Source organism: Procambarus clarkii, chromosome 15 (assembly GCF_040958095.1).
Source record: "Procambarus clarkii isolate CNS0578487 chromosome 15, FALCON_Pclarkii_2.0, whole genome shotgun sequence".
NCBI classification, from domain to species: domain Eukaryota; kingdom Metazoa; phylum Arthropoda; class Malacostraca; order Decapoda; family Cambaridae; genus Procambarus; species Procambarus clarkii.
Window position 1 is genome coordinate 46449841 of NC_091164.1, and position 26311 is coordinate 46476151.

The 26311-nt window shown below is 43.9% G+C and overlaps 1 protein-coding gene across 1 annotated transcript in view; it reads left to right on the plus strand.

Moving 5' to 3' along the window:
- The window catches only part of LOC138365089 (uncharacterized), a 206773-nt gene that overhangs the window by 149127 nt on the left and 31335 nt on the right, over positions 1-26311 (plus strand). The window contains exon 3 of the mRNA XM_069325199.1: positions 20218-20361. Within this exon, the coding sequence (XP_069181300.1) occupies positions 20218-20361 (144 nt within the window). The remainder of the gene's footprint in view (positions 1-20217; positions 20362-26311) is intronic.

A 26311-nucleotide genomic window follows, 5' to 3' on the forward strand; every position in this document is an offset into this window, starting at 1 on the left:
CGTCAGGTGTCCACCCCGTCAGGTGTCCACCCCGTCAGGTGTCCACCCCTTCAGGTGTCCATCCGGTCTTGTGTACGTCCTTTCATGTGTCCACTTGGTCAAGTGTCCACCCTGTCTGATGTCCACCCTGTCTGGTGTCCATCCCGTCTGGTGTCCTCCCCGTCAGGTGTCCACTCCACCAGGTGTCCACCCCGTCAGGTGTCCACCCCGTCTGGTGTCCATCCTATTAGGTGTTCATCCCGTCAGGTGTCCGTCACGTCAGGTGTCCACCCCGTCAGGTGTGCACCCCTTCTGGTGTCCACCCTGTCTGGTGTCCTCCCCGTCATATGTCCACCCTTTCAGGGGTCCACCCCGTCTGGTGTCATCCCCGTGAGGTGTCCACCATTTCAGGTGTCCACCCCATCAAGTGTCTATCCCGTCAGGTGTCCATCCCGTCAGGTGTCCACCCTTTCAGGTGTCCACCCCGTCAGGTGTTCACCCTGTCAGGTGTCCACCCTGTCAGGAGTCCACTCTGTCTGGTGTCCACCCCGTCAAGTGTCCACCCCTTCAGGTGTCCACCCTTTCTGGTGTCCACCCCGTCAGGTGTCCACCCCGTCAGGTGTCCACCTCGTCAGGTGTCTACTCCGTCAGGTGTCCACCCCTTTAGGTGTCCACCCTTTCAGGTGTCTACCCCGTCAGGTGTCCATCCCATCAGGTGACCATCCGGTCAGGTGTCCACCCCGTCTGGTGTCCACCCCATCTGGAGTCCTCCCCGTCAGGTGTCCTCCCCGTCAGGTGTCCACCCAGTCAGGTGTACACCCCATCAGGTTTTCACCCCGTCTGGTGTCCACCTCGTCTGGAATCCTCCCCGTCAGGTGTCCACCCCATCAGGTGTCCACCCCATCTGGTGTCCACCCCGTCAGGTGTCCATCCCTTCAGGTTTCCACTCTGTCAGGTGTCCACCCCGTCAGGTGTGGTGAACGAGAGAGGTTGCCTTAGGAACTCTATAGGTGCTCTAGAATAGTTAGCTAACTGGGGACGGGATCACGGACTAGAGAGAGCTGTTTCCCCCGGCCTCGTTAGTTAACTGGGGGGTGGAATAATGGACAAGATAGAGCTATTTCCCCCCCCCCCGTTACAATGTTGGCAGCGGCGTTGAACAATGTTGTAGGTAGATGATGTTCATTTAACATTGTTCAGTCCCACGTGTCCTTTTGCCACTCAGGCGCTATCAGGGAGATCTTGACAGGTGTTTAATATTCGCGATTTAGCGAGTTTTCAGGTTAGGAGATAGTGATTCTCTGGTGTTGTGGTTTAGTGATTTTGTGAGTTTTGTGAAGTTCAGGGAATGTTCACCAGAACTTGCGTGTGTAGTGATTTATGTTAGTGATAAGATTTGGTGATTTGGGAACTTAGCGGTTGGTGGGTAGTGGATGTCAGCTGAGTGTGACAGGTGACCTCGCATGTCCCAGGGGGACACCCAGCCTCCGCTGGTTGCCAGGTCAGTTGGGGAGTGGCAGGTGTATTAAGTGGTATTAAGTAGTATTAAGTGGTGGTTCTGCTCAGATTATTGCGATCGACTGTTTTACTCCATTTGAACGCAAGAACCCGAGGTGTACTGGTATTGTACAGCATGCTAGCGGGAGGCTTAGTATGTCAGTAGACTTCACGTTGAGGACGCTTGACGTTAGATAGTCTGGTCACAGGGGTGGCAAAAGTTTTGAGTTGTTGACCGGCGGAGAAGCTAGGGAAACACTCTGGGTCACGTAGGTGGCTGTAGGTTAAGGGTGGGAGTAATGGCGATTTAAGTACGTGAGCTTAGGAACGGTATAGTTAAGTTAGGCTAGTGTTTTGTCTATTAGTATTGATATTTATTGTGGAGATTGGTTTAGGTGACAAGTTAAAAGTAGTGACGACCTTATTCTCCCTTCTCTAACTTTACTCTGTTACTGTTTTATGTTCCACCAAGTCAATTTCATTCAGGGTTAATTGGATTATTAAAATTTGAGTGTAGTCATTGCCAGGAGGAGAGCGTTATGATTTGACTGTGTAAACCCTATACAAACTACAGGGTCACACAACATTTTGGGAGCACGGTATTGTCGCCTTTCTGTTCATTCACAGGTGGGAGCCAGAAGAGAGGAGAGATGCACATACAGAAGAAGGAGACGGCTGCTGTGTACCACACTCAGGGGCGTTCCTCACCACCACCACGACCAGCCCCTGCCTGGAGGTCATGGTTCCACCACCACCACCACCACCCCGGGGACCCCAAGATGCAGCCCTCTCGGTCGGTCAACATTGGTCTACCCAGTGGACCCCACACGGACGGACCCCAGTGGACCCCAAGACGGACGGACCCCCAGTGGACCCCAGGTCGTTCTGCAGACGACCCCAGACGACCCAGTAAAGATGGAAGAGGAACAACGACTCCAGTCTGTCCCACCAACATCGGTCTACCCAGGATGGACCCCAGGACGGACGGACGCCAATGGACCCCAGGTCGCTTGTCAAAGACCCATGGGAGGAGGAAGAGAGAAGAAAGAAGAGAGAAGAAAGAAGAAGATAAGACCAAGCTGAGTGAGACACGATGCCTAGTGTCCCTTGCTGGTGTCAGCATCATTGCATGGAGCGTAATTGCAAGACAGGATCGTTTGCCTTAACTGGCCGCCCCTCCAACAAGCATGTTGCTCTGTTGAGTGATTCTTCCTGTGTCGTGCGGACTTGATGTGGCTGTCAGAAGTGGCTCTCTGAAGGAGGCGTGCTAGAGCAACAGGGAGGAGAAGAGTAGGATGGGATTTCTACTGTGCCAACTATACGAGGTCTCGAAACTTGTAGTCCCCATAGCTGTGAAGAACCCCAATATACGTCTCTCATGGTGACTGACGTAGGGCCAATTACAGATCAGCTGGGACAACCGAATTCCACGGTCCTGTGCGCAGTTCAAGTAGTAACGGCTTCCTGGTTGGCTAAGGGTTGTTGTGCGTTAACGACGGAGAAGCGACGGAGGCAGTTGTGTTGAAAAAATGTGGTACAGGATAATCTACAAGACCAAGCAGTGACGTCGCCCAGCCAGAGACAATGGACGTCTGTCTACATATTTCATTTTTAGAGTAGGATGATGTATATTTGTTTAGCTAGGATGTATTTTTTTCGTTAATAAAGTTGTTGCACACAGCTAGCTTGCTTTAGCAGTGTTGCAAAAACTTTATTTCGGTGAGAAGGGGAGATGTAACACTGTAAAAGTGTTTGGCTTAGTTTTATTTAATACATACATAGAGTACATGAGTCACAAACAAGGATTTGGGAAGGCGCCAGTTGGTCGACCTGAGATCTCACACCTCTAAGAGTTAATGACCCCAAGTGACCTGAGGTCAGATCATGCGAATTTCACCTTGCTTCTGCTAATCTTATAATTGGAGCCTGGTAGCCTTCAAACATGACGACGTTTAAGGAGTGGCTTGGTAGAGAGCCGGAGGCTATCTACTTGTGGGCGGAGTTAGCTACTAGGTTTTCCAATATATACTCGGAGAGCTATCGATTCGAGAGCAGAGCATTAACAAGACAGAAGACCAGGCAGCAGAGCAGGACGACAACAGCCGAGACAGGCTGTCGATCGGACGGGGGTGACGCTGCCTGACAGCTGCAGACTCCCCCCCCCCCTCTCAATCCAACTATAGGCAGGCACTTGGTGAGTTGAACATTAAGGTGACTTGGTCGTGTTTTACAAGTGTTGTGTGATGATCAGGGGCAGTCAGTTGTAGTGTTCTCAGGTTCTTGGAGGATGACTCACTTTACATATATAGTTCTTGAACATAGCTTATATTATGATACTTAGTATGTGAAATATAATTGAATTCATTATTTAAATTGCCTTTGTGTCCCCTAGAGTTCAGTTGAGGTGAGAAAGCCTCTGGGATTATTGATTCATGATATTAATGAGTACATGTTTGGAGTTGATACATGATAAAGATGGGACATACTAATAATGACCTCTTGATAACATCGTTTGTGAATATTTGTGATACAGACAAGTTCCATTCCTTGTCTTGTATGTAATGATCATGAATGGATGGTGGCAGCATTTGGTCTTCTACTATCTACTCTTCATCTACTTTCTACTCTTCTACTTCTACCTATCTAAACCTCTCCCTCCACCCCTCTCTAAACTCTCACTTTCAACTAATGACCCTCCTCGCCCCTCCCACCTCTCTGCCTCTCACCCCAAACCCTCACTAATTACTTCACTATTCATTTCTTTCCTTTCGTTTTCTCGTATACGTTTGTGGCAATGATTCTGTATCCTAGAGTTCTCTCTAGAGTTTCGGGTAACTGATCAAGTGACGGCGCCTTGTAGTCTTAGCACCTAGGTAGTCAAATACCTAGGTTACAAGGTGTTGAACGAGAGAGGTTGCCTTAGGAACTCTGGAGGGTGCTCTAGAATAGTTAGCTAACTGAGGACGGGATAACGGACTAGAGAGAGCTGTTTCCCCCGGCCTCGTTAGTTAACTGGGGGGGTGGAATAATGGACAAGATAGAGCTATTTCCCCCACCCCCCCGTTACAGTCAGGTGTCCATCCCGTCAGGTGTCCACTCCGTCAGGTGTCCACCCCGTCAGGTGTCCACTCCGTCTGGTGTCCACTCCGTCTGGTGTCCACCCCGTCAGGTGTCCACCCCTTCAGGTGTCCACCCATTCTGGTGTCCACCCCGTCATGTTGTAATAACCTAAGACCCATTGTAATAACCCCTATACCTTTCAATTGTAATCATTCTCTGTACACTGTGATCGTCTCTCTCTTCACTCAATACCCCAACTTAACACTGTTACAGTCCAGTATGATCCCTCACTGGACGGCCACGAATATAAACTGAATATTAAATGAGGAGGACATAACAAGGATAGGGGTTATTAATTTGTTACTAATTATAAAATAAAAACATTAAACACTTCCACCACCTTCCAAACATATATGAATGTGTCTAAAATTATTGGTCCCCAGGAAGGAAGGGACTCAATAATCAGGGAACTCAAAGTGTAAGTCAATGAATCTTCATGGATTAATACTGTAATCTTACTGAACTGAACCGAAGATCCTAGAACGATTTCACTATTCATAAGATGGAGAACACAGGGGAATTTCTAACACAGCAATTGGAAATCACAAGAATGAATAACACAGTCATTAATCAAAGGGAACGGTTAACTAAACACAAAATAAAAACAATTAAAATTATTTTATTATTTGAACCAGTATATTTAAATCAAAATTGAAATATAGCCCACTCTAAATAAAACTATCCTATGAGGCAATGTAATGTACTACCAATGTTACACAATTCAAAGTGCACATCTACCTTCAATACTGCAGCTTGCCAAAGGATGTTGATTGGCTGCCCGCAGGTCTTTTGATCTGTACCTCAGTCAAGGTCCCAAGACACACTAACACTTCTATATTAAAACGCTTACCAGTGGGACAGGCTCCACCCCCTAGTTCCTAGGCCCAAATTAACTCCTCCTATCACAAGCCTATGGCCAATGGATTTAAACATGACTAGGTGCTCTAGAAACCGGGCCAATGGCATGGGTAGGCACTACCCTGTGAGGCCCCGCCTCCCCAGGCCTACATGTCTTTAACCAATCCGGATCAGGCTTGACCATGAGGGTCAATTCCTCTTGACAGAAAACTCCAAAAACTGGGAAGACACCAACGACTTTCCTGGCTGGGCACCCACGTGTAACTTGATATCACAAGTTTATTAGCCCTGGGGTACTCTTTTTCAATTCGTCACTGGACAGGAGGACGGGAGAGAGAGGGGAGCAAGTGGCTTCAAGCTGTTTATGACCCCGAGGGTTAGACCATGACAAAAGACAGGGATGACCCAAAGGGAGGGAAGGCAAGCGAAGGAAGGGAAGGGGAAGAGGAAGGAGAAGAGATAGGGGGAAGGGGAAAGGGAAAGGGGGACGGGTCTATAGTGTGCATATACCATTACAACTCCCCCTCTTCGGAAATTAAGAAATTTGTGTGTAAAGACGTTTAAGGCACAAAATTCTTATCCAGAACCCTGCCTTATCATAATCATTAACGCCAAAAACAACATTTAACTCAACAATAAATGACCCAATGCCTCAAAACAACAGAAATAATTATCTAAACCTAACTAATTCCATACAATCCTTCAAACAAAAATAATGACACCCCTAAAAGGTGTGTCCCAGCATGTATACATACATAACAACCACAGTAATAATACATAAAACATAAGGACAGAGACCGTCCCTATACTCCTGGCTGTCCACTTGGATGCAGCCCCGTACCCTTCCAACTACCTGGAAGACTAAACATCCTATACCTGTCTTGATATAGTAACAAATAACTGTGAAAATCTAAACCTAACAACTATTTACTAGCTAAAATCAACCGATAGCCTTCAGCTATCCCAGTATTCACCTGGAATAAAGATCAAACACATCACAGTACATCACACAGAAACATTAAAAAAATCAATGTTTTATTAAATGTCTAAATTAAAAAATTATGTCAAAATAGAGGAACACTACCTCTCAGGGACCTAGTGTTCCACTCCACACCTGTGGCACTGTCCACCACAGCGCATCCCGATCTTAAAATCTAAAGAGAATACACAAAAATATTTTTTATAAAAAAAATTCAATGTCCACAGACATGTCTCTTAACCAACAACAACATACTGGATATAAGTTCCTCAAACTCCTAATATCCCAGAGTTCATACTCCAGTCCACTACAACAGCGGGTGAACCCATTTTTCAGTCTGTGTACCACACCCTTATTGTTCAGTAAACCACAAAAAATATATGTATAACTATCAGTATCTAGGATCTAGAAAAATCTAGATAAAGTTCCCCACTGATCAACGTTTCTAGAGACCCTACTAGATGGTTCTCAAACCAGTTCACTCATACAACTTATCTAGAGACAGGGTCATTTTCTAGTAACAATTTTCTAAATGTTCACTTTCTAGATTTATTTCTCTATTTCACTAGTTTTAGTTTTCAACATTTACTACTGTTCCAGAGAACTTTCCGAAGGTGTATAGGTGCTTACTATCAGAAGGAAAATTAAAAGTTGAACTAACTGTTCCGAGTTAACACAGTTTACTATATTAATAGCATTTATGTTTATATGAAACTTTTCTATAAAGAAATTCTCTCGTTCGTTCCTGGTGACATCTCCATGCTGTAGATTCCGGCGACTACCTCATGCTGCTTGAAGATCCTGGTCGTCTAAAAGTTCCATTTCTGGCCTCGGCCAACTGCGGACAGTACAGGGGGTCTCGTACTACCCGCACCTGACTTGAGTGACAGCTGGCGGCTGTCAGCTCAGGTGGACCCCGCTAACAGGAACCCGGGTTCACCTCTTCTTATCGCTCCCCAAACAGTCATGATGGATTGTTGTTAACCATGGCTGCCACAGTAGGGCACAGCTTCGACGTGTCACGATGTCTCGCGTTGGCAGTGAGGTTCGAGTGGCGTTGAAGAGGGTGGCATGGTGACAGGACAAGTGGGCCCTGCCTCAGCTCCTGGGCGACGTCATCTACAGGCGTTTACTTGTTATCCCGGTACTACTGGGCCGGTACACCTTCCGTGCAACCCCTCGTGCAGCTGAGCTTGGGCCGAGGTACAAGATAGTACCTCTTCTGGCGATTCAGCAGCACTCTGTAGGGGTAGTGCTGTTCGTACCCGGGACCACCGTGTTGCTACATGTTTCCCACAGACGACGCAAGCGCAGGTTTTGAGAGCTGACAAGTCGTTGCAATTGCCGTTCTTCTTCGTAGACCACTCGTCTTCCACTTCCGGTTTTCCCGCAGTCTTGACTACGCGGCTGGTGGGCTTGGTTGATGACCTTGAGACAGCTAGTCCACGGCTGTGATGGTGACTGACTCTGCTCCGTGAAGACAGCATGGCTGGAGTGGGACAACCTCGTTAGTGACGTGAGGTGTCGGCCGGGTGACTGTACGCCAGTCACCCCTTCCGGATAACCAATTGACGAGTTACCGGGTACAAGGGGGAGGACTTTATGTAACGTGCCTCAGACCCCGATCTTATCAGCCAGGTGGGTCATCCCCAGACCTGCTGATCTCGATCCTTGGTTCACGTGTGACTGGGAGGCTGGAACTGGTGTACCATCAGACCTGAGAAAGACAGTCAACAACAAATGGCGGAAGCATGGATATTACTCTGAGGTATAGGTAGTTGGAAACCCCAGAGCAAGGCAAGTATGCTACCTGAGTCATGTACATCAGTAAATACACACCATTGCCTCTGCAGGATAATTATTATGAAATTACTAAACCTGACTAGGGGAGATCATTAACAATTTACTGTACAGCTCGCGACCTTGTTACCATAGGGTGACAAGATTGAGCTTGACTACTGATGAGGTCTGACAGGAGATCATCCTCATCATCTGACTCAGCACTTGGATCATTAGACAGGTCAGGAATTAGACTTGCTGAAGGCAGCTCTAGTTCCTCCCTCGCGTGATAAGGTTTTAACTTATTAATGTGAATCGTTCTCTCAACTTGGTCTTCAAAAATGCCTTTAATAACAAAATTACCCGAATCTTTTCTTTCCATTACTCGGTAAGGGCCCCGCCATCTAGGTGCAAGTTTCCTACTTTGATTGGCAGGAACCGCCTCATTAACTCTCAACACAAGACTCCAGACTTTCAACTCAAGAGGTCGTACCTTTTTGTCATAATGCTGAGCATAGCGGTCTCGTGCTGTCTTCGAAGCCCTAGCTGCAATTCTCCATGCATTTCTCATCTTATTTAAAACTTCTGATGGGTAATCTTCCCCATATACGATATTATGTCTGTTAAGCAGACCTGATGGGAAATTACATGAATGATCTGTGAACAGCAAAAGGGGTTGGGTGTTAATGGACTGATGGATGGCAGTGTTCAGAGCCAGCTGGACATAGGGGAGTTGTTCGTCCCAGGCATTCACATCATGCTCTGCAAGAATTGAAAGCATATCTTTAACTGACCGGTTCGTCCGTTCTGTCATACCGTTAGCCTGAGGGTGATAAGCCGTAGTGAATGCTGAAGTGGTTTCTACAATTTTGCATACGTCTCTAAAAATATTCCCATTAAATTCCTGACCTCAGTCAGAAACTAACACTTTAGGGGGACCGAATACAGTGACGAACCTATCTAAGAACGCCTTTGCAACAGTTCGTGAATCTTTCTGAGGCAATGCAATCAGTGTGGTGTACCTGGACAGGTGGTCTACCAATACCAATACGTAACGGTTTCCTGAATGACTGTGATGCAGATCAATCAGATCAGCCCCCACCCGATCTAAAGGTTCCAAAATTTCTGGGAATTCTTGCAATGGAGCTTGTACCTTAAGGGTACCTTTCCTCCTTTGACAATGACCACAGGACTTAACGAAGTTAATGACTTCTGTTAACATACCGGGGAAGAAAAAGAGTGACTTGGCTTTCATGTGAGTTTTAAAAATCCCCGGATGACCTGCAATCTTAGACGCATGTGCGAGTCTCAACGCCGACTTCTTCAACACCTCTGGGATAACCAGCTGAAAAACTGCACGATCCTTCTGTCCCTTTACATAAAATAAGACCCCATCCTTCATTTCAAAATCATGAATTGCTAAATTACGTTTCTTCGACGGATATTTTCCTCCCTCCAAATGTTCAATAATTTCCTTCCACCTTGGTTCGTTCATCTGGAATTCTCGCATTTTCTCACTGGAAATATTTTCAATATTAAGATTTACGTTAACAGTAGCAATGTTTCTACTCAAAGTGTCTGGTACATGTGATGGACCAGGCTTGTAAAGTATTTGGAATGAGTGAGCAGCTAGTTCATGAGACCAACGTGACATGCGAGGGCACTTAGTTATTTTCTTAAAAATATGAGTTAAAGCCCTGTGATCTGTATAAATGACAAAGTGTCGTTGGAAAAGATACGGTTCAATGTACCTGACACTTTCTACCACAGCCAAAGCTTCCCTATTCGTTGCAGAATAGCGGACCTCCGGACCCTTAACCTTCCTGCTGAAATATGCAACTGGGTGAGGAAGATTGTCATTATCACGTTGCATTAAGCACCCACCAATAGCTATGCCACTGGCGTCAGTGTGTATTTCCCACTCCTTATCAAAATCAGGAACTGCCAATACTGGGGTTGTAATGAGTTGACTTTTTAATTTTGCATAAGCGTTATCATGCTCAAGTTTCCAAACAAATTTAACATTTTTCTTAGTAAGCTCAGTTAACGGTGCTGTTGTACTTGCAAAACCCTCAATGTGGCGACGGAAATATCCGGCTGCCCCCAGAAACCTTCGAACATCCTTTGCTGTCTTAGGTGTTGGCATGTCAGCAATGGCACGACAGGAGTCGGGGTCAAGTCGGATACCATCTGTTCACACCTGGAATCCCAGAAACTTGAATTTCTGAGATGCCAGAGTGCACTTCCCCACATTGAGTTTGAAACCCGCCTTATCTAACAGTGTCAACGTCTCAGTCAAATCTCGTAAGTGCTCATCAAATGTCCTGGAGTAGATGACCACATCATCCAGGTACGCTAATGAGTGCCTTCTCAATACTGGGTTTAATATATAATTGATAGCCCTCTCAAATGATGAAGGCGCTGTCTTTAACCCCGAAAGGCATCCGCTTGAATTGATAAGTATGAACCACCATCAGAGAAGGCGGTCTTCTCTCTATCCTTCTCAGCGACTGGGATGGCCCAATACGCAGATTTCGCATCCAGAGTGGAAAAGTATTTTGCTGCCCCAAACTGATCTATTATTTCTTGTATCCGTGGCAAAGGATACACATCACCTTTAGTAATTTCGTTGATCTTTCGGTAGTCAACACAAAACCTATAACTACCATCCGGTTTACGTACCAGCACCACTGGCGACAACCATGGTGATGTACTAGGCTCTATCACATCCTGTCTCAGCATCTTCTGACACTCGTCCCTAATTACTTCCTTCGCCCGTTCCGGAAGCCTCCATTGACGGATGTAAATAGGAGGATGATCATCTGTAAGAATAACATGTTCGATTCTATCCAGAAGTCCGATCTGATCGTCTTCTGTTGCAAACAGTCTAGGGAATTTACGTAAAATCCCTCTTAAAAGTTTCCTATCTGACTGTTGCACATGTTGAAAATCCACAGCCGAGATTAACTTATCAACTTCCTGAGTATAACTACTTTTTCCTGTCTCGGTCTTGTGTTTACCCTGTGTACTACTTTCTGTAAGATTAAGCGCACTACATTGTGCTGTGGTGGCTGGCATCTCCTGGCTTTGATACTGAACAATTCCTGTATTTTCTACAATTGTAGCCTGAGACACCCTATCACCTGCCCTGAAACGATAGGTTTAGTGCGAGAGATTGACGACTGGGATAAGGGCGCCTTTATCAAGCACTGTGATCAAATGATGAGGGATCAACAACCTGTCACATCTCCCAGCCACCTGAAGGGTGGTACCTGGTGCAATGTGACGTCCCACTGATACTTTAATGAACTTAACTGAATGTGGTGGGCAACGTTGTTTCACCAAGGCATGTAACCCACACGATTTCTTATCTGTGTCTGGAAGAGACTTAAACAACAACTTAGGGTAGTGACAGTTGTACTTCTGTTTCTTACTAATGGAAGCAATTATTGGAGGATGATCTACCATTTTAATGGGATAAACTACCTGGCCCAACTTCAATCTGCACTTCCTTGCTCCCTCTTGAGCAGACAAAGAAAAGTTAACTCGTCCCAGAAAATCCATTCCCAACAAAATCTGACCAGGGAATACAAGATTCTCGACAATCGTGCAATTGTGTGGGTAAGCTTCTCCCTTACCCACTTCAAAATTAAGAGTGGCCTGGCCCAAGATATTAATATGTTGACCATTCACTGCTGTTAAATGCTTCCCACAACGCTTAAGGCGTGTCTCTTTAAGTGTGCTGAAGGCTGACTTTTTAATGAGCGTTGCTTGACTTCCGGTGTCCACAAAAACTGTCAATCTCACACCTTCAACCGTCATCTCAAACGTAGGTCTGCCACCACCCGAGGCAGAATTCGCTCATGTTTCTGTTCTCACCTTCTGGCATTTCTCTTTTACGTGGCCCCTTTTCCCACAATTAAAACAAGTACGCGGGTCCCACAAGTCATTATGTGGGGGTTGTTGCGTGCGTCCACCGCCCCCCCCCCCGGCTTTCGTCAGGGAGGGCCCTGACCTATTGTCCCCTTGCCCGTTCTCTACCTTCCTGCTCACTGCATTAACATATGGCGACGACCGCGCCTCCTCCGCATCCAAGTCCTCATCTATATGATCTTCGGCGTACTCTACGAGTTCCCTAAAACTCAAGGAAGCCGTGTTCGTAGCGAGGTATGGACCGATATGGGCCGGCAAGGCCTTACAAAATAACTGTTGTGCAAACCGTTCCTCCTGCTGCGCATCGTAACCCAACTCCTGAGTAAGATCGCCTATCCTGGTCCGAAGGAAGGCACCAAAATCATTTAATTGAGTGCCTTTATCCCTCTGAAGTGACGTTAAGTAGCGACGAGCCGCCTCTTTAGTAATCTTTGCCTTAAATCGGTCCTTGATGGCCTGCACGAATTGTGGCCACGTCACCAAATGCCTGAATTCCTCAGATTTCCTCAGGGGCCCGTCGCGACCTACACATGCCCCGGTGGCCAGATTAATTTTAGTTTCATCATCAGGAGCCGCGGCTAACACAACTAATCCATCTCTTACAACCAATTTCCCACACAACGGTTGCGTTCCACTTTATTCGATGGGAGCTCAGCACAATTTAACCTTGGCAAGGACAACTTCGGGAGTGACGCCACAAGTCCCGGTCAATAGGACGGAGTACTGGGAGTGTAAGGGGGTACCTGACCAGGGGGGGAAGGTACTATGAGGGGTTGGGTGTAGGATTGGGATTGGGATGCGGAGGGATTCCCCAGTGACCAAGGGGCTACCCCAGGTGAGTAACTATTGGATGTATTACTCTGATAGGGTGGTTGTTGACCCTGTTGTTGATTGTGTGAGTGTTGTGAACCGTTCTGTCCTTGTAGTAACTGTAGCAGCATCTATAGTACCTGTGGTTGTTATTGTGCAACCTGTTGTACCTGATGTTGTTGTTGTGCAACCTGTTGTTGTTGTTGTGCAACCTGTTGTTGTTGTTGTGCAACCTGTTGTTGTTGTGCAACCTGTTGTTGTTGTGCAACCTGTTGTTGTTGTGCAACCTGTTGTTGTTGTGCAACCTGCTGTACCTGTTGTTGTGACGCTTGTTGTACCTGATGTTGTTGTGCAACCTGGTGTTGTTGTTGTTGTGCAACCTGATGTTGTTGTGCAACCTGGTGTTGTTGTTGTTGTGCAACCTGGTGTTGTTGTTGTTGTGCAACCTGGTGTTGTTGTTGTTGTGCAACCTGTTGTACCTGATGTTGTTGTGCAACCTGTTTTACCTGTTGTTGTTGTGCAACCTGTTGTACCTGCTGTTGTTGTGCGATCTGTTGTATTTGTTGTTGTGATCCGTTTTGCCCCTGCAGTAACTGTAGTAGCATCTGTAGGGCTTGCTGTTGTGCGTCGGGTTGTACCTGCGGTAGTTGTTGAGGTTGTGGGGGTGGTGTGTGTACGTTCATATGCCCAGGGATCGTCAGGCCTTGAGAACCCGCAATGGCATCATCCCCGGGAACTCCTTGTATAACTGGGGTGGATGTTCTAATAGTGGGGGTCCCAACACCATCACTTCTTATCGCTTCACCAATCATCGTGATGTCGGCTGAGCAAGAGCCCCCCAATGAAATCCTACTTTCGTCCAGGGCTGCCGCCCCTTGAGCACCCGGATCCGTTACTCCCCCCGTGGGGTTCGCTTGGCCTCCAGTGGGGTACGCTTGGGGTCCTTCCTCAAGGGCTAACGTCTGTACTGCCCCCACCAGGTGAGGGTCTGTCGATGGTGCTCCCCCGATAGCCTCGTCGTCTACCCTACCTTTACTCCTGAGCTTCATGTACTTATCACACGACATATTCTCGCTAAACTTCGCAACCTAACCCTACCTGGGGAAAACAGGCAAAGTTCTGATCCCGACAAGCAATTGCTGTGAAATTTTAACACTACCCCGATCTCAACAACTAATCACTCGCTCAATAATCTCCGAAGGTATACCCTAACCTATTACGTTTAACCTCTTGAACATCTAGACCGGAGCTACCCTTCATTCACGTCGTTCACCGCGTTCCACAGCCCCAGTGAAAACCATAAATCACCTAAGCTTATTGATAGACGATGACAGCTGTCGGCGTCAGAGTCTCGCTGACTACGCTACACCAATGATTGAATTCTTTAGTCCTGTTATCCTCTTCTCTCATTCGTCAAATTTATATGCGGACAGATGGAAATACGCAACCGGCATCGACTACTAATCATTACTTGTGAAACAAAACACTGTATACGATGTTGAATAAAAATACATGCGCACAAATACAATAAAAAATAGGAGGTTACGTTAATTTTAAATGATCGAAATACTAGAATAAACTTGAAAATATGTAATTAATTTCCACTATATTTATTTGACACTCGAAGATGACAGGTAACGCAAATATAAAAATTATAGTACGACTTTCTTGTCTCTAAATGCAAATCCAATATAAATCTTAGAAAAATTGATAATTACCGAATTCTTGAACAAAATATACTGAAATTATACAATTAATATTTACACGAAAGGAACTACACTGAATTTACTGTAAATAATTTAGTTTCAACTGTTTTTTTTATCGAAAATAATCAGTCTTGTTTACCAGCGCACAATTAATACAGCACTTTACGTTAACTGAATTTCTCAAATTTTTCTTGAAAATCTTAGGCGCGCTAGGAATGAATGACGTTATCGTTAATTTAACACTGGCGCGATGTTTATATCTTCAACAATTATTTTTTCTTAACGCCCTCCGCTGACAACGGCGCTCCGATATAATTATAAGTATTTATTAATTAAACCAAAATTTATGGTAAATTACTTATTTACGTTACTGAATGAACTCGATGTTTACATAGCATTTTACGACGCTCACAGCTACAGAGTCGCGCTGAATCTTAATTAGAAATTAGTAATTATTTTCCCATTATTATAAATGAAATACTGGCGCGTAGTTTGCTTATCACTTGAACTGAATATACTACTCGCGAGACCCTTTGACACTTGGTTGAGCGCAAACAATTACTGAGCGCTGCCACACTGGGCGCTGAGTAAAACCGCTAGAAAATTCAGAGTCCCAAAGCTAATTCGCTTAAATGACCAAAAATCGACTTTTGGTCTCTGAAAGTTCTAACTCGGATCACTTTAATCGCACACTTGAATTAACACTGACAACCCGATGATCGTATGGCCAGGCACACACCTAGGATATATTCCCAATACTGAGATTTTCCAAGCGACTTTGAAAAATGTCATCACAAAAATTTCCACGATTTCACTGATTTCAATTCATTCACTGATTTCACTTTAATGCACTGCACTTCACTTCACTTGAAAACAGTAAAACCACTCACCTTTTAGTAATTCTCTCAAAGAATTAATACTGCACACACGAAAAAAAAAAAATTCCAGACTTAAAAATATAAAACAAATACTTAGAAAAATAATAACACTTATATACGAGAATACGTAAACAAGGGGGAAACACTTAACTAACGAAGGGATGCTTAACATGAAAAGGAACGTAATATACAGGGAACTTAATTTAGTACTTAAGGAAATCTCGATTTAACCTATAACCGTCCCGTCCCGGCCCGCCCTGTCGCTTTTCCAAGCCCGACAGTACCAATTAATCCCGTCCTTCGCGGTCAACGGTTAGACTAGATAGAGGAACAACCGACGGATCTAACTGTCCGACACCACCGTAATTCCGTTGCTAGAGAATCTACTAGGCTATCCCTCGGTGAAACCTTGGTACCTTCATGGCTGTACCGTAAAAAATTAGCGATTGGGTCGCCTACCACGCCCTCGGGGATAATAATTAGCGTCCTAATACTTCCCCGCCCCAACAATTCGAAACCTAGAATTGTTGCTGCGAAAACCACCACGCAGCACCCTTGTCCGTAGTTGCAGAGGGTCGAGAAAATAGAACCCTGTCCAACTACCCAAGGCGGCCTCCACTCTAAAGTGGCTGCTTAACGCATACACTAACTGCATATAATTAAACTACCAGCCCCTCACGACGCTAGAATCGCCTACTCTATGCAAATCGCACTACATAGGATTACCGTCGACTCTATCTCGTGGGCCCCGGCTGCACTCTCACCACACAGCATAACCGAACGGACAGACGTGTGAGGCTTCAATAATCGTCAAGAAATTATTGAAAACACTGCTGCTACCATTGTAATAACCTAAGACCCATTGTAATAACCGCCATACCTTTCAATTGTAATCATTCTCTGTACACTGTGATCGTCTCTCTCTTCACTCAATACCCCAACTTAACACTGTTACAGTCCAGTATGATCCCTCACTGGACGGCCACGAATATAAACTGAATATTAAATGAGGAGGACATAACAAGGATAGGGGTTATTAATTTGTTACTAATTATAAAATAAAAACATTAAACACTGCCACCACCTTCCAAACATAAATGAATGTGTCTAAAATTATTGGTCCCCAGGAAGGAAGGGACTCAATAATCAGGGAACTCAAAGGGTAAGTCAATGAATCTTCATGGATTAATACTGTAATCTTACTGAACTGAACCGAAGATCCTAGAACGATTTCACTATTCATAAGATGGAGAACACAGGGGAATTTCTAACACAGCAATTGGAAATCACAAGAATGAATAACACAGTCATTAATCAAAGGGAACGGTTAACTAAACACAAAATAAAAACAATTAAAATTATTTTATTATTTGAACCAGTATATTTAAATCAAAATTGAAATATAGCCTACTCGAAATAAAACTATCCTATGAGGCAATGTAATGTACGACCAATGTTACACAATTCAAAGTGCACGTCTACCTTCAATACTGCAGCTTGCCAAAAAATGTTGATTGGCTGCCCGCAGGTCCTTTGACCTGTACCTCAGTCGAGGTCCCAAGACACACCAACATTTCTTTATTAAAAACGCTTACCAGTGGGACAGGCTCCACCCCCTAGTTCCTAGGCCCAAATTAACTCCGCCTATCACAAGCCTATGGCCAATGGATTTAAACATGACTAGGTGCTCTAGAAACCGGGCCAATGGCATGGGTAGGCACTACCCTGTGAGGCCCCGCCTCCCCAGGCCTACATGTCTTTAACCAATCCGGATCAGGCTTGACCATAAGGGTCAATTCCTCTTGACAGAAAACTCCAAAAACTGGGAAGACACCAACGACTTTCCTGGCTGGGCACCCACGTGTAACTTGATATCACAAGTTTATTAGCCCTGGGGTACCTTTTCAATTCGTCACTGGACAGGAGGACGGGAGAGAGAGGGGAGCAAGTGGCTTCAAGCTGTTTATGACCCCGAGGGTTAGACCATGACAAAAGACAGGGATGACCCAAAGGGAGGGAAAGCAAGCGAGGGAAGGGAAGGGGAAGAGGAAGGAGAAGAGAAAGGGGGAAGGGGAAAGGGAAAGGGGGAAGGGGCTATGGTGTGCGTATACCATTACAAGGTGTCCACCTCGTCAGGTGTCCACTCCGTCTGTTGTTCACCCCGTCAGGTGTCCACCTCATTTGGTGTCCACCCCGTCAGGTGTCCATTCCGTCTGGTGTTCACCCCGTTTGGTGTCCACCCCGTCTGGTGTCCACCCTGTCAGGTGTCCATCCCGTCTGGTGTCCATCCCGTCAGGTGTCCACCCCGTCTGGTGTCCACCCTGTCAGGTGTCCATCCCGTCTGGTGTCCATCCCGTCAGGTGTCCACCCCGTCTGGTGACCATGCCGTCAGGTGTCCATCACGTCAGGTGCCCATCCCATCTGGTGTCCACCCCGTCAGGTGTCCACCCCGTCAGGTGCCCTCCCCGTCAGGTGTCTACTCCATCAGCTGTCCACCCCGTCAGGTGCCCACCCCGTCAGGTGCCCACCCCGTCAGGTGTCCACCCCGTCAGGTGTCCACTCCGTCAGGTGCCCACCCCGTCAGGTGTCCACTCCGTCAGGTCCCCACCCCGTCAGGTGTCCACCCCGTCAGGTGTCCACCCGGTCAGGTGCCCACCTCACTGTGTGTGGTCATTTCCTTTAGCTATCTCAGTGTGACTGGAGTATTGTAGTTAATTTGGCGAGTGAAATTGGTCCCTTGTTGTCTCGTCTCATTCCCTGTGTCCAATAATAAATGTAATGTAGTCACTCTCACTAATCGTTTCTTTATGTGCCACAAATTCAAAATACTGTGCCGGTCCCAAGTGTTTACTCTCGTGTTTGAGGTGTTTATAATAAACAGTTATGTATTTATGAATTAAGGTAACGCAATTATACAACAATTAAGGAAGTAAAGGATGGGTTTCGATTGCTTGTACTCCCGTGTACGTCTTAGACGTTCGTGCCTTTATACATAATTTCTTGCCTCCTTACAGGTATTATTCAGTGCCCCCTTACAGGTATTATTCCATGTCCCCTTACAGGTATTATCCCGTGCCCCCTTGCAGGTATTATCCTTACCTCTTTACCTGATCTGATAGAATATTATCTGGCAGCAGTAGATGTGCTGGCCAGATTCGCGATCTTGCCTGAGGAATAGTACTTGTGGTGGCTAGACTGTCAGCAGGGAGCCTCAGACAGTGCCAATTAAGAAGAGACTGGAGCACTGGTGGTGGCTGGTCTTATGTCATTCATCACAGGGGATAAGGTTGGGTGTGTGACTGAGATGCCCCTTAGTGGCAGTGGCACCACAGAACGGAGAATGCCTCTCTTCACTAAAAATGAAAGCCAAAGTGTTAGTATTAGTGGAAACCATTTCCATAAATTAAGGGAAGTCGGGGAGAATGGATTTCACTGGTGGTGTGCTGCAATGGTCTGTTCTAAAATCACTACTTTTTAAAATTTATATCAACGACCGAGATACTGGAGTGTATAGTAATATTAGCAAATTTTGTGAACGGCACAAAGAAAGAGTGTGTGGTGAATACAAAAGAGAACTCTCGAAACTGCAAATTGACTTACATAACTTCACTGCTTAGCTGAAACATGACAAATGCAATTCACTGGTGATAAATTTAAATTATTTAGTCAGGAGAAATACATCAATAATACAGTCATGAGTATATCAAGTTGTTAGACAGACTTTGAATTTATTGTTAGTGGCGAACTGAGGCCAAGACAATATTGCACAAAATTAGGCAAACGTGGTGTTGGAAAAGATTATAAGACTTTAGCAACTGAAGTACAAATATAAATGCGATAAAAATTATCGAAAAATGTGCGACAGTGTTGTGTTATATATTATAACACAACACTGTCGCACATTTTTCGATATTTAATACGACGTCATATAGGGGCCGTTAATTTTCCATGTGTGTAGACGCACGACTCTTCCAAGTATGGTGAGGCTGCACCGATGACGAGGTGGCGCTCTTATTGAAGTGTATTCCTCAATAGATAGCGAGCTGAGACTGACTCTTCCAGGATTAACCACTGGTAACTTTGCCTCCCTGACGTTCAGTCTGTGACGCTGATTGGTTCGTTCCTTTCCGGCAATTTGTAATTGCCAGTCCAAAGCCATAACCCCACTGCAGCTACAGTCAGCCTCGTTTAAGTGTCTGCAAAAGTTTAACACATGGTATTATGTTTCAACGATTTACCACATAATATGATAGCGTTCTGTAACTAGGGACTTATTGGTTAGGTTAACAGAGTTGTGGATAAGTGGAATGAACTGTCTACTATAATTATTAAACCAGGACAAACAATGAATTAAACGTATAAATTTATTAGATAGGAACATGGAGTAAGAAGGGATGAATTTAGTGGGGCCCACCAAGAATGGGGCAATAGGCCTTCTGTGGTGTTCCATAATTCTTAGGATCCTAACACATTAGACCTGTAATTAAATACGTGAATCATTGTTTCTGTTAGAAAAAAAGAGGCAATAAATTTCATATAAAAATATAGTAATATAATTTTTACTAAAATTTAAAAAAATGTGAAAATATTTTGAACCTTTTTAGCACATTAAGCTCAACAAAAGTATCAAAGCACATGCGATATATTATGCGGGTTTCTAATCTTCAAGTGTTTTCAGATCAAGTATGCTCGTTTTTCTAAGCTGAAAGGGAGCTTGGTGGACATATTCCAAGATCCAGGGGTAAACCGCGTCCTGAATTTGTCACGTGGCTGTGTCCATCCAAACTATGGTCGTCGAGGAGTTATGACTAAATTGATCCAGGTGGGTGGCAAACAATTTATGATGTTGATGGAAAGCTTATGTACTCAGTTAACGGACCCATAGGTCGGAATGCCCTGTAGGGAAGAGTTAATGGGCCCATAGATCAGGTGTAGGAAGAAAGGTGCTGTGGGGGGGGGGGCGTTGCTGGACACAGACCAGGTGTAGGAAGGAAGGTGCTGGGGGGTGGGGGGAGGGGGGACTTAACTGGGTCCTTAGACCAGGTGTTGGCAGAGATTTTTGGAGGGGACCGTTGGGAAGAAGGTTGTCGATGAACAAATCCACAAGGGCCGTGACGAGGGTTCGAACCTACGTCCGAGAGGATCCTAGACGTGCCTTAATCGACATGGTAAAAGAATTGCAACTGGGAAATCACGTTACTGAAATGACGTTCTGTAATTGTGTAAGATTGTCGATGTTAGTGAATATAATTAAATATAGGAAAATTCCTACTCTCAGTGCATTTTTATATCACATCAAAGCTTGGTACTCTTGCAAGCTTAACAGTAATATTTTGCTAAATGAAGTTTGAGTGGTCGTAATGAATAAATTTATTACAGCAGAAATAGATCCATATATATATATATGATTGATGTTAACATGCCGGACACGGATGCTTTGCTCTTTGATAATTTTTGAATTGTGAATAGTATATAAATAAAAATGTAAATGTTCGTTTGTTCAAAATCGCTAATCTCCGAAAGTTCTTCACCGATTGCTTTGAAATTCTCACACAACGTTCCATTCGCATCCAAGCGGATTTTTATATACATAATATATAGATATCATGTCTGTGTCAAGAAAAAACATGTTTTATTTTTAAATCTGTGTTTTTCACGTATTTCTCATGTGAGGGGAAATCTTCGAAACGTCCTTACCGATTGCTTTGAAATTCTGACACAATGTTCCATTGGAATATACGTGTGATTTTAAATAACTATTATATAGATGCCACACCTGTGACAGGTACAATAGCATGTTTTTTTTTTTGGAAAAACAACGCCATCTGTTGCATGTAATAGCTACACACATGCTATAATAAATATGTTTCGATTCCATTTCAGTGTTTCTGATTGCATTGATTAATTGAATTTTCATAGATTTTGATTTATTTTCATTTTGATTTAATTATTATGTGTGATATGCATTGGGATTGAGCTTTGTTGTTTACCATACCATTCATTTTATGAGTATTGTTTATTTTTTTCATTGATTTTCATTTCTTTTTTTTAACAGTTTTTCTTATAATACATTGATGGGAATATCGGATCATTTGATGTTGCCAATTTTCTGATGGGAAGATCATATCATTTGGGAATACATCAGACGAGTAGTGGGGAATTGTGGGAAGCACTAGGGGACAGAGGAGGGGGTAATAGTGGGCAGGATAAGGGGACGGGGAATTGGGGATGATGGGGACGATGGGACAGGGGGACCTGAGAATGGTGGGGAAGACAAGGGGACAGGGGAGTGGGGGTTGGTGGGGAGGATGAGGGGACTGGGAAGGGGGGGAATGGTAGGGAGGATGATGGGACGGGGGAGTGGACGATGGCTGGGAAGACAAAGGGACAGTGGAGTGGGAAATTGTTAAGAGGAAGAGGGGATGGGGCATGTGGGATGGTAGGGAGGACAAAAGGATGTTGGAGGGAGAACATGATGGGGAGGACGAGGGAACGTGGGAGTGCAGAAAGATAGGGATGATGAGGGGACGGGGGAGTGAGGAATGGTTGGGAGGACGAGGGGATGGGTGAGGGGGGAATGGTGGGGGTGGACAGAGAGAGAGGGGAAGGCTGCTGTGGTTCAGCAATGCATATGTGTTGCTGAGTCACAGAAAATCATGGACAGGCACAGCTAGTATATATATATATATATATATATATATATATATATATATATATATATATATATATATGTCGTACCTAGTAGCCAGAACGCACTTCTCAGCCTACTATGCAAGGTCTGATTTGCCTAATAAGCCAAGTTTTCATGAATTAATGTTTTTTCGACTACCTAACGTACCTAACCTAACCTAACCTAACGTTTTCGGCTACCTAACCTAACCTAACCTATAAAGATAGGTTAGGTTAGGTTAGGTAGGGTTGGTTAGGTTCGGTCATATATGTACGTTAATTTTAACTCAAATAAAAAAAAAATGACCTCATACATAATGAAATGGGTAGCTTTATCATTTCATAAGAAAAAAAATAGAGAAAATCTATTAATTCAGGAAAACTTGGCTTATTAGGCAAATCGGGCCTTCCATAGTAGGCTGAGAAGTGAGTTCTGGCTACTAGGTACGACATATATATATATATATATATATATATATATATATATATATATATATATATATATATATATATATATATATATATATATATATATATATATATAAACAACCTTAGAACACTTTCCCACCAGGAGATTCGAACCCTAGCCAGCACAGAAGCCTTACAGCAACTGGCATAACTGGTACGCCTTTAACCAACTGCACCACAGCTCAGACCCTTCAAAGAGATGGTAATTTTGGAGTATTTCACCCCCCCCCAAAGATCACCACCTCCCAAGGGCAACTAGAGCATAGTGAGGGGCTACTCACGTTCTTTCATCAAATTCCTGTTAATATGGGAGAACTCTGTGTCTATCCTTAATGCACAACTTGCCTAAATAAGCAAGAAGAGAGATTATACAAGCATAGAGAGTAGCCCCTCACTATGCTCTAGTTGCCCTTGGGAGGTGGTGATCTTTTTTTTTTGGGGGGGGGGGTCAAATACTCCGAAATTACCATCTCTTTTAAGGGTCTGAGCTGTGGTGCAGTGGGTTAAAGGCGTACCTGTTTTGCCAGTTGCTGTAAGGCTTCTGTGCTGGCTAGGGTTCGAATCTCGTGGTGGGAAAGTGTTCTAAGGTTATATAATCTCTCTTGCGTGTTTAGGCAAGTTGTGCATTAAGCATAGACACAGAGTTCTCCCATATTAACAGGAATTTGATGAAAGAACGTGAGTAGCCTCTCACTTTGCTCTAGTTTCCCTTGGGAGGTGATGATCTTTGGGATGGGGGGGGTGAAATACTCCGAAATTACCATATCTTTTAAGGGTCTGAGCTGTGGTGCAGTGGGTTAAAGGTGTACCAGTTATGCAAGTTGCTGTAAGGCTTCTATGCTGGTTAGGGTTCGAATCTTCTGGTGGGAAAGTGTTCTAAGGCTGAATAATCTCTCTTGCGTGTATAGGCAAGTTGTGCATTAAGCAAAGACACAGAGTTCTCCCATATTAACAGGAATTTGATGAAAGAAAGTGAGTAGCCCCTCACTATGCTCTAGTTGCCCTTGGGAGGTGATGATCTTGGGGGGGGGGGGGTGAAATACTCCAAAATTACCATCTCTTTTAAGGGTCTGAGCTGTGGTGCAGTGGGTTAAAGGCGTACCAGTTATGCCAGTTGCTGTAAGGCTTCTGTGCTGGCTAGGGTTCGAATCTCCTGGTGGGAAAGTGTTCTAAGGTTGTATAATCTCTTTTGCGTGTTTAGGCAAGTTTTGCATTAAGCATAGACACAGAGTTCTTCCATATTAACAGGAATTTGATGAAAGAATGTGAATAGCCCCTCACTATGCTCTAGTTGCCCTTGGGAGGTGGTGATCTTTGGGGGCTGAAATACTCCAAAATTACCATCTCTTTTAAGGGTCTGAGCTGTGGTGCAGTGGGTTAAATGCATACCAGTTATGCCAGTTGCTCTAAGGCTTCTGTGCTGGCTAGAGTTCGAATCTCCTGGTGGGAAAGTGTTCTAAGGTTGTATAATCTCTCTTGCGTGTTTAGGCAAGTTGAGCATTAAGCATAGACACAGAGTTCTCCAATATTAACAGGAATTTGATGAAAGAACGTGAGTAGCCCCTCACTATGCTCTAGTTGCCCTTGGGAGGTGGTGATCTTTGGGGGGGTGAAATATTCCGAAATTACCATCTCTTTTAAGGGTCTGAGCTGTGGTGCAGTGGGTTAAAGGCGTACCAGTTATGCCAGTTGCTGTAAGGATTCTGTGCTGGCTAGGGTTCGAATCTCCTGGTGGAAAAGTGTTCTAAGGTTGTATAATGTCTCTTGCATGTTTAGGCAAGTTGTGCATTAAGCATAGACACAGAGTTCTCCCATATTAACAGGAATTTGATGAAAGAACGTGAGTAGCCCCTCACTATGCTCTAGTTGCCCTTGGGAGGTGGTGATCTTTGGGGGGGTGAAATACTCCGAAATTACCATCTCTTTTAAGGGTCTGAGCTGTGGTGCAGTGGGTTAAAGGCGTACCAGTTATGCCAGTTGCTGTAAGGCTTCTGTACTGGCTAGGGTTCGAATCTCCTGGTGGGAAAGTTGCTGTAAAACTTCTGTGCTGGCTAGGGTTCGAATCTCCTGGTGGGAAAGCGTTCTAAGGTTGTATAATCTCTCTTGCGTGTTTAGGCAAGTTGTGCATTATATATATATATATATATATATATATATATATATATATATATATATATATATATATATATATATATATATATATATATATATATGTCGTACCTAGTAGCCAGAACGCACTTCTCAGCCTACTATGCAAGGCCCGATTTGCCTAATAAGCCAAGTTTTCATGAAATAATTGTTTTTCGACTACCTAACCTACCAAACCTAACCTAACCTAACTTTTTCGGCTACCTAACCGACCCTAATCTATAGAGATAGGTTAGGTTAGGTTAGTTAGGGTTGGTTAGGTTCGGTCATATATCTACGTTAATTTTAACTCCAATAAAAAAATTGATCTCATACATAATGAAATGGGTAGCTTTATCGTTTCATAAGAAAAAAATTAGAGAAAATATATTAATTCAGGAAAACTTGGCTTATTAGGCAAATCGGGCCTTGCATAGTAGGCTGAGAAGTGCATTCTGGCTACTAGGTACGACATATATATATATATATATATGTCGTACCTAGTAGCCAGAACGCAATTCTCAGCCTACTATGCAAGGCCCGATTTGCCTAATAAGCCAAGTTTTCTTGAACTAATTGTTTTTCGACGACCTAACCTACCTAACCTAACCTAACTTTTTCGGCTACCTAACCTAACCTATAAAGATAGGTTAGGTTAGGTTAGGTAGTGTTGGTTAGGTTCGGTCATATATCTACGTTAATTTTACCTCCCATAAAAAAATTGACCTCATACATAATTAAATGGGTAGCTCTATCATTTCATAAGAAAAAGAATAGAGAAAATATATTAATTCAGGAAAACTTGGCTTATTAGGCAAATCGGGCTTTGCATAGTAGGTCGAGAAGTGCGTTCTGTCTACTAGGTACGACATATATATATATATATATATATATATATATATATATATATATATATATATATATATATATATATATATATATATATATATATATATATATATATATATATATATATATATATATATATATATATATATATATATATGTCGTACCTAATAGCCAGAACGCACTTCTCAGCCTACTATTCAAGGCCCGATTTGCCTAATAAGCCAAGTTTTCATGAATTAATGTTTTTTCGTCTACCTAACCTACCTAACCTAACCTAACCTAGCTTTTTTTGGCTACCTAACCTAACCTTACCTATAAATATAGGTTAGGTTAGGTTAGGTAGGGTTGGTTAGGTTCGGTCATATATCTACGTTAATTTTAACTCCAATAAAAAAAAATTGACCTCATACATAGAGAAAAGGGTTGCTTTATCATTTCATAAGAAAAAAATTATAGTAAATATATTAATTCAGGAAAACTTCTCTTATTAGGCAAATCGGGCCTTGAATAGTAGGCTGAAAAGTGAGTTCTGGCTACTAGGTACGACATATATATATATATATATATATATATATATATATATATATATATATATATGTCGTACCTAGTAGGCAGATTGCACTTGTCAGCCTACTTTGCAAGGCCCAATTTGCCTAATA